Here is a 9,113-nt window from a genome sequence, read left to right as displayed (position 1 = left end):
GAATGTTTCTGTTCCTTTCCTGAGGCTCTGTTATGAAAGAATTGAGCAGACAGCAAGACCACAGTAACAAGGGCATAGACCAAGCTATAGCAGGCAGCCCATCAAAACACATCAGAGATTTCAGAATGCAAACTTCAAGCAAGCAGTTCAGTGAGAGTGCTGGTTTCTAGATGTGCCTCACTTATTTTTCCTTGCATAGCCCAACAGCAGTCCTGTGCTGCCTTAAGTCTCCCACCCTTACTCACTCCAGCTGAGGGGGGTGGACTTTCTTATTTAGTACTTCCTCTTTCCCTAAGAGGATAAAATGCAGTGAATTTGTTTTCAGTATATTAGTTAGAAAGCATTGTCATTTATAGATAGAAACCACAAAGGTAAAAATTTACGTAAATGCATCTAAAGTATCCTTTTTTTATCTATAAACCACTTCTTCAAGCTATACATGTAATACTTCTTTCATTATTTTTTAGTAAAAAATGATTGCATTATCCAATTTCTGTTGGCAAATGCTTTGAATTATTGGATCAATAATAGCAAATATTTTGAGCACACTTCAGATGGACATGAGGCAAAAACACATACTCATTTAGCAATAGAGTCTCAGGCATCCTTCTATTCAAGGGATTGGCAACACCAGTACAGGTGAGTGAAAGTCTTTTTTTAAACTATCTCCCAAGGGAATCCAGCACTTTATTGCTTACAAGCAAACAAAAGACACCAGCACTATATTCGAGATACAATTTATTTTCTCAAAATTCCATCAGATGAGTGTAAGGTCCATTTGTGTCCAGTTTTAACACCTGCCTGTTCCCATATGTGCCGTGCTTGACAAGAACACCGGCTTCCACGCACTTGGCATTGGCAGCCAGTTCTTTTTCACACAAGGCCACAAACTGAGAATAAAGTTCGAGCCCTTTTTCTTTTTCAATGTTTGCATGGTACTGCATCTTTCTCCCCTTTGGTTTGCCACCCAGGGTGGCCTGTGGTATGATGAGTACGTCGCCTGGTAAATCAAGAACGGAGACAAACTCGCCGTTTTCATTTTCACTTAATTTAACATTCAGCAGCGCATCGACTGCAAACAAAAATAAGAGTTAGTACAAATGAAGTGAATTAAACAGGGCATCATTAACAAGATCCAACAAATATTTTGATGTTCGACAAACCACTGAGTGAAAGACACTGTTTAATTAATTAACTGAAACATGGACAATCAATAAATACTTAACAAACTAATATGTCTGAGGATTGTGAGGAATGTGAGGGATATTAATATCATATGTCTAAAGTTCTGTTTTTGGGGGAAGTGATTTGCTATCTAAAATCCTAAAGTTGATTCTAGCTGGACACGCACAAAAAGAACCCAAGATGCAATTATCAAGCCTTCCTTAATTGCTTGATATTCAAAAAGGCAGCATTTGTGCAACACATTTTAGGACACACCATCCTCAGTGCACTTTGGAGAGTGTTCTGCCCTGACTCTCTCTGCATTCTGGTTCCAGCAGTTTGCAGCAGGACCCAGCACTGCTCTGAGCTGAAGGCACAGCTCCATGGTTTGGTCCCAAGTAGAGCAAGTGTCCTTCAGTGCTGCACTTCCAGACATGCAGCTACCAGTTTGTCACCTGAGACAGGAGGTGGGCAGGAAGGTCAGATGCAATTTGGCTTATGAGACAGAACATTTCAACTTGCAAATAAAATCAATGCATTTACTAACTTTAGGTTTTCTGGTGTTTCTATAACAAATCAAATCACTACCCCAACTCTGTAAAAGCTGGGAGGACACTAGTCATGCCTTCAAACCCTAAACAGAAATGTTTAATGTTGTTAGAAGCAAAAACAGCTGAGTTGTGATTCAGGAACCAAACCCACACACTTAAACAGATTCAAAATATATTTAGGAAACAGTATTCTCTAAGACAGGCACTCAAGGAGGATGGGCCTAGATTAATCTTCTGATAGGAAACAGAACTTTCTTTTTCTGGCCTGTTTTAGCTGCCCCACAGCTGAAAATGTAACTATTCTCAAGCAACATTCTCATGGCACTCTCACTAGCACAAACCAATTTTTTCTATCATAGGTTTAAATATTTGGCATCACAGAAGGACTGTGCCCTCCAAGAACAAGAGGGGATCCCCCAGGAGTTGCTCTCAGCATTTTTAATAGCACCTGTATTGTGCACTGCTGCTCCCAGCCAGAAATAGACTGAAATAGCCTGAAAAAGTGAAATACTGTCACACAACCTTAAGCCAAATCACTAGTATCAGCCAGCCACAGAAAAAAAAAAAAGGGCACTTTTATCTGGAATATGTGGCATCACCGAATTTCCCAGGGGAACCAGTGCTACTGATGGAGGAGAGGAGGGAGAAGAAATTACATAAAAGTAAAAAAAAAAAATAAAACAAAACACATCAAGAAAACAGAACCAAAAAAAATCAAACCAAGACAGCACTGGGTAAAGACAGAAATTGCTACTATTTGACCTTATCCACAGCACCTTCTCTGCTTCTAAAGTGCATGTGGAGAAGAAGACAAGGATTGCTGTTATGTCTGAAAACTGCACATGCTAACAGTGTATGTAAGCTCCACTGAAGGGAGAGGGGAAAGACACTGTTTCATTATCCACACAACTCCCTCTACTGGCTATAATTTTAAATATCCTGCACATACAGTGAGCTCAGCGTTAAAATACTCATAAAAATCAAGTCATGTATTGGAAATTCAGTTCTGTCCTGGACTGAACCTATTGCCTGACACATGTAATACATTAAACAGGAGGTGCAGCATTTTCTTTGTTTGCTAGAATGTTACCAGGCGAATTTGTTTTCCACGTTGGTCATGAACTGGCAGACAAGGAGGCATGAACAACTGCCAAAAGAAACAAGACAGACCAAACTGTTCTTTCAGCCAGGTAATTGATTCAGAATAATTCCATCTCATGGCATTATTTAGAAAGATGCCATCTCATGCTACCTTCTCTGCCTCAACTGCTTTTCTTCCTTTTCATACAACACAACAATGTATATGGATTATATCATACCAATTTTGGGGATGAGATCCTCATCAGCACCTTTGAAGAAGCAGATGTAGATAACAAGCCCCCTCTGGATCTACAAGAGATTACAGAAAACTATGTCAATGTTTCTCATTATCTACGACGCATGCTTTTCATTAAAACTGGTACCAACAACGACAAAACCACTTAACAGACAAAGGTTCAAAGAGGATTTTTTGTTTTTCAGACATTAAGTTTACACACCACACTGTGGAAGGTAAGATATTATCTGCACAATGCTTCTACATACAACTAAGACAATTTATTCACTCCACGTGAAGACAAATTTAGTTGGAACGTAGAGTGTACAGTATTATCATAGATGAGGTGACAAGGTGAATTAGTATACTTAAATCCAACATAAGAAATAATTTAAGCTTTTTTCCCTATCAAACATACAGCTAAAATAATTTTCAGTGTGAATTATGATATTATTTCCAATTACAAAACATGAAAAACACCACAGGACTTGTCAAAGAACTGAATTTTATTTTGATGTTGAAAGTAATCTATTACAATATAATTCTGAAAAAAACACAGACTCTGTTAATGAAATCTTTAAATATGATGGCAAACAACTGTGAAGCTGTTCAGAGTACTATAAAGTTGTTCAAAATACTATTTATCAGCTTGGGTAAAACCTTAAGTGCCAAAATGGAATCTTTTAGCTGATTGGCATAAAGGAAATGCTGCATCTTCAGCACACCTTCAGAGAGACTACTTATAAAAACTATGTATTAGAGGAAAGAATTGGGCCTCCACTGAGGAGAAAGCACAAGAAAACTCATTTTTTTCTGTAGCTTTTCTGCTCTCTTGGTTAGTCCATAAGGAATGCACATGCAATAAGCCAATGCTTTATTAAGCCAAACTGATAAACTCTGCAGCCAGCAGCACAAGTGTACCTGCATGGTTTAACTTCTGTGGAAAAAAACCAAAGTATCCACAGGCAGGCAGGATACAAAGAAACTCCCTGCTGCTTTGGCAAGAATCCTTTTAATTTTGTTGGAGGAAACATAAGCGTCAACTTGTGATATACCACTGAAGAGATGTTATACAGATTGGGACAGGAAGGAGTTATTGATACCAATGCTATCAAAGTGAAAGGATAGAAAGGGTGAATAGTTTCTAAAAATTACTTAAAAAAAAAAAAAAATTCCTCTATTTGTTTTTCCCCCTTTTCTTTAAATGATAAAGGGTTTTGGTGAAGAAATCTTAGCTATACACGAGATTTTGTCTTATTGTTATTGCAGAGATTAAACAAAATGCTCAAGGCTGTATGAGCATTTTGAGAAAAGTATGCCTTCTCAACTTTCCTAGTGACTAACTTCTGAAAAAAGAGAATATTCTTTGTAGCCAAAATGTCACATGCTGAGAACTTTCAAAAGCTTTAAATGGCTCCTTTCAAAACTCAATTTGACCACTGCAGAATATGACACAGATTCCCAAATGACGGCTGTATTTCATAAACACTGTAAGAAATTTGATGGCTGGAACCTCAAATGACATTTCAAATCATCTGTTCAAATAACAGAGAGAAATGCAGATTGCCAAACATTAGATATCCTTACAAGTTTAGCTAAATATTCATTCCAGAAACAGACTGGTGTCAGGATATTAATAGGTAACGATGCACAAATAGCTATTAATAATTTTTTTTGGTTAAAATAGGCCAAATGTATTTATATTGTATACGTCTAACCCCAGCATTAGAAATAAATGACTGTGATACAGCACACATCACAGAAAATAATTTTAATTCTGAGACTTGTGAGTCTTTTTTTTACAGTCTCACACCAGTAATGATATTCTGCAAGCAGCTCATTTAAAGACACAAAAAAGGAGGTAAAGTGACATCTGCAAGTCTGAAGGCCAGACAGATAAAGATTATGTAAAATAAATTATTATTTTTCCAGCCTCTGCCCTTATTTGATGTCTGTTTTCGACTAAACTATTTATCACAAGATGGGCCATACATATTGAAGATAATTAGAGGGACAGGAGATGAAATGAGAAAACTATCAATTCAGAGACAAGGTAAAGCTGATAGAGAATGCTCCTATTTGTACTGCATTTTTATGGTCTTCTAGAACACTTTACTACCATGATCTAGTTGAAAGCTAGGCAACTATTTGTAAGCTGAAACTTATGGTTTTAACTGTGAAAACTATGGTTCAACATGTGCAGCCATGTTTCAACTCCTTATGAAGTCTTACTTTGTTCTTTAGTTTTCTTAACTGAACAGAAGATGTAAAACTGAATGCAATTACAAGACCAAACCTAATAATAACATGTGTCTGTCTGATCTTTTATCAGTGTTCCAGGTGTCCTAAGACTTGTGCCTGTTGTCAATGTAAGGTGTAAACTTTCTGAACCAAAGCAAAACCACTGTCATTGCTGCAGTGGTAATGCAGCAAAACCTCAGTAACCTACCAAAGCCTAATTGACTGTTCCTCAGGCCTATATTTAATGCACAAAAACTCGAGCAAAACACCACAAACAAGATCAAAAATTCAATGTGCTGGTGTGCAAACAGCACAGTGACAGGAGAGGAAAGCTGTGCTCTGTGTGGATCTACTGTGAGCAGCAACATGCCAACATAAATAAACCAGCAAAGCAAGATACTATGCCACAAATACTGTGCATTTATTATACAGCTGTCTTCAGGAATCATCAGATCAGGCAACCTGCATCATACCCAGCCCCAGTGCCATACACACAGCCTGAGCAATGCTGCCTCCAAATGCTGCTTTTTAGCTCTTTAGCAGGAAAAACCAAACAACTGACTCCTTCCTCACCCTCCTCACTAAATACATTCATCTGTATTTTTCAGGATTTCATCAGCAAACCTGAAATGCATTCTGCAAAATATTTTCTCTACTCTACCTTCTACTATATTTTCCTCCAGGAAAATGCAAGGGATAATAAAAACCAGAGATACTTTGTAACTCTTAGAAAGTCAGTTTGTGAAACTAACTTGCATAAATTATTCTGTGACCATTTCCATCTTAAGTTGAGATTTACTACCCTCTGGGAAGATTTCTTCATAATTCTTATATTCAGTGCAGCAAAGAGAGATTACATCATCTGCCACAGGTCACAGAACAAGTCTGTGCCTGGCATTTTGCACCTATTTTTGCCATAGTAACCAAAAACAAGTCAAGGGAAAGAAGATAAGGAAAAGACAGTTTTCCTTGCATAAAGTATAGGCACGTATACTTTTTAGCTGAATATTCATTTTGTTTCCTTTCTCCCACAGTTATGAAACACACCAAACCTTACCTTATTTCACCCCTACCTTCACAGGAAGAATTCCTTTTTGCCTTCCTATTTTGCTGTCTACTTAAACCTTTTATGGAGGATATATAACCACGATTCTCCATAAACAAGACATCCTATGCACAGTAACCCTCAAGAGGCCAAAAAACTCAGTCATGAAAACACAATGAAGGCAGAGATTGATGTATAACGTACACTCCTAACCTTTTTGCAGATAAAGAACATCTGCTCTGAAGTTCCTAAAGTACCTACAGTGGTCTCTTACAGCTCAGAAGCTATTCATGATATGCCATTTATAGCACACTAGAAATGTCTCAAGGTGAGGTCCTACTTTTAATTGGTCATAAAACATCAGGAACACACTGGCTGATGTAAATAATAGTTGATGAGGTCTGTATTTTTTTTATATTTTTGTGCTTTTGCATTAAAATGCAAAACCAGGGAGTAAAATTACCCTACCAGAAAACGTTAGTGCTGTCTATTACTTTCCTAGTGCTTTTACAAAGTAGAGAAATAAACTACATAACCTCCTTGCAGCAAAGTTATTCATATCTCTCAACCACACCTTCTAAGACAGTTTAAAAGAAAGACAGTAAAATCACATTTCTGCTTTTCTTTACGAGATCTACAATTATCTCTGTGATTAGCAAGCCAGAAATAGCTTGTTTGTCCTAGAGGTAATTTATGCTGAGAGGCTAACAATGCAGTATACACAGACACACTGCATCTGTGAAACACAGTATCTGTGAGATGACACCGATTTCCTCCTGTAAAAGGTTCTGGCTTTCCAGACCATACTGCAGAAACTAGTTCTGCTGGATCCACCTGTCCCTTCTGAACAAGGAGAGAAATGTCTTAAGGGTAATGTGAAAGGCAAATAGTGAACTCCCTTCAGATGTGCTGAATGAATGCATAAGCCCTTTAACCATGCCAGAACTTTAACTTTTTAAAACTTATGCAAGTGACTGTACTAAGCCCCTTCTGTTATAACAGCCTTTAAAAAGGACAAAAGACAAAACTAAAAAAACTCATAGGCTAAATAGCTGACAATGGCAGAAATGAGTTATTCTAATGCAGGTAGCTCCCAAGCAATGACAAGTAGAGCAGGGCAGCGCATTCCAAAGGGCAGTGCCATGGTACAGAGCCCTGGCACAGCACAGCACATCCACCCAGGAGTCTGGAGACATACCTGCCTCCCCCAGCAGAAGGCTGTGGGAGGAAAAATACAATATTTTCCTCACCCTGTGTGGTGGCCTACATGCTAAATTTCATTTTTAGTTAGTCTCCCGAGGAAAAAAAAAAACCAAACAAAACCAAACAACATGAGAACTACTGCTGCCATAGTCCCTCCGAGTTAACGCTATCACTCCAGAGCGAACAGCTGAGCCCAGCAGCCAAGGCTGCAGTGTTTCTGTGAAAGAGTCTTTAAGAAAAAAAGGAACACCACAGTTAGAAGGGAAGCGTTTGGCCGTGCAGCAGTCACGCTCCTGAAGAGACTGCAGCCTGCGGAGGACTCTGTGCACCACAGGGAGAGAGAGGAGAGCATCAGGGAGAAAACGCTGCGCGCCGACCTCGGCCTCCCGCTGCTCGTCCCTTTGCCGAAGGGACTGACCGCGACCTTTGCTGACACCCAGGGGGCGAGGAGAGTGCGCTGGAGTAGAGAGGAGCCGAGGTTAGAAGCCGCCCGCAGTGTATCCCAGCCCGGCAGAGGAGCCCAGCGCGCTCCCCTCAGCAGCCCGAGGGCGCACCGCGTCCCCGCGGGCACCGGGCAGCGCTTTCGGCCGGGCACCGAGCGGAGAAGCGGCGATCCCGCCGAGCTGGGTTACCTGCACCCACTGCGCCTCGGAGCCGCTGTCGGCCGGCCGCACCTGCAGGCGGGCGGACTCGCTCTGCTGCAGCAGCGCCCGGGCCCGCGCCGCCCGCGCCGCCGCCATGGCGGGCCCGCAGCGCTGAGGGCGGGCCGCGCTACGCCTTTCCGGCCCTGGCCCCCGGCACAGGCTCCCGGCCCCGTCTCCCGGCCCTCGGTCCTGGCTCCCGGGCCTCGACCCCCGGCCCCGGCTAAGGCCCTCGGTCCCGGCCCCCGAGCCCCCGGCCCCGGCCTCTGGTCCTCAGTCCCAGCTCCCCGGCCCTCAGTCCCGACCCCGGCCCTCGGTCCCGGGCCTCGATCCCTCGGTCCCGGCCCTCGGTCTTGGCCCCCGCCCGGGCCCTCAGTCCCGGCCCCCCGGCTCCGGCCCCCGAGCCCCCGCCCGGGCACTCATTTCCGACCCCCGGCCCTCAGTCCCGGCCCCCCGGCCCTCGGCCCCGATCCCGGCCCCGGCCTGGCCCCCGGCCCTCAGTCCCGGCCCCCGGCCCCAGTCCCGGCCCTCAGTCCCGACCCCCGGCTCCGGGCCCCGGCCTGGCCCCCGGCCCTCAGTCCCGACCCCCGGTCCTCAGTCCCGACCCCCGGCCCCAGTCCCGGGCGGCGGGGAGCGTGAGGCGGGACCCTGTGCCGGTGGTTAAACGGGGGCTGAATACAAGCTTTGGAACAGAATTAATAAAGTATTTCTACCGCTCTACTTAGCCATGCCTCCAATAGCTAGCAGGAAGCAGGCTTTGGTTTCTTATTTTGATGAGGAACGAAAGATCTCCTTGTCTTCTGGTGGGGAGATGTTACATGCTTGTGATAAGAGCAGCGTGCTGTAGAGTTTATGCGTGGAAAAGAAAATCTGAACAGTGTTTATTATTTCTTTTGTTCATTACTTGTTTGTGTTTCAGGTGGCTGAGATCAGTCCATCGAGTTGGAGTATTT

General features: G+C 42.7%; 1 protein-coding gene across 2 annotated transcripts; it reads right to left on the bottom strand.

Annotated features, from left to right (window-relative positions):
• Positions 1 to 723: 723 nt before the first annotated feature.
• DTD2 (D-aminoacyl-tRNA deacylase 2) lies at positions 724 to 8,284 on the bottom strand. Of its 2 annotated transcripts, none has more exons than XM_066322137.1 (3): positions 8,152 to 8,284; positions 3,035 to 3,104; positions 724 to 1,072 (listed from the first exon to the last, which is right to left on the bottom strand). In XM_066322137.1, exons 1-3 carry the CDS (start codon positions 8,257 to 8,259, stop codon positions 747 to 749), a joined length of 504 nt encoding a protein of 167 aa, XP_066178234.1. In that variant the 5' UTR covers positions 8,260 to 8,284; the 3' UTR covers positions 724 to 746. The 2 variants fall into 2 exon arrangements, with proteins under 2 accessions (XP_066178234.1, XP_066178235.1); XM_066322138.1 differs by having other exon boundaries at positions 724 to 1,000.
• Positions 8,285 to 9,113: the final 829 nt, after the last annotated feature.

This window comes from Sylvia atricapilla, chromosome 6 (genome assembly GCF_009819655.1).
Source record: "Sylvia atricapilla isolate bSylAtr1 chromosome 6, bSylAtr1.pri, whole genome shotgun sequence".
In the NCBI taxonomy this organism is placed as follows: domain Eukaryota; kingdom Metazoa; phylum Chordata; class Aves; order Passeriformes; family Sylviidae; genus Sylvia; species Sylvia atricapilla.
This window is presented reverse-complemented; position numbering and strand designations above follow the sequence as displayed.

What these genes read in the sequence shown, in the direction of transcription:
- DTD2 (XM_066322137.1), bottom strand. Translation starts at nt 8,259, where the DNA reads ATGGCGGCGGCGCGGGCGGCGCGGGCCCGGGCGCTGCTGCAGCAGAGC. An exon ending in CCGAGGCGCAGTGGGTGCAG is followed by an intron (nt 3,105 to 8,151) that starts GTAACCCAGCTC and finishes AATCTCTTGTAG; the next exon opens with ATCCAGAGGGGGCTTGTTAT. An exon ending in GGATCTCATCCCCAAAATTG is followed by an intron (nt 1,073 to 3,034) that starts GTATGATATAAT and finishes TTTTGTTTGCAG; the next exon opens with TCGATGCGCTGCTGAATGTT.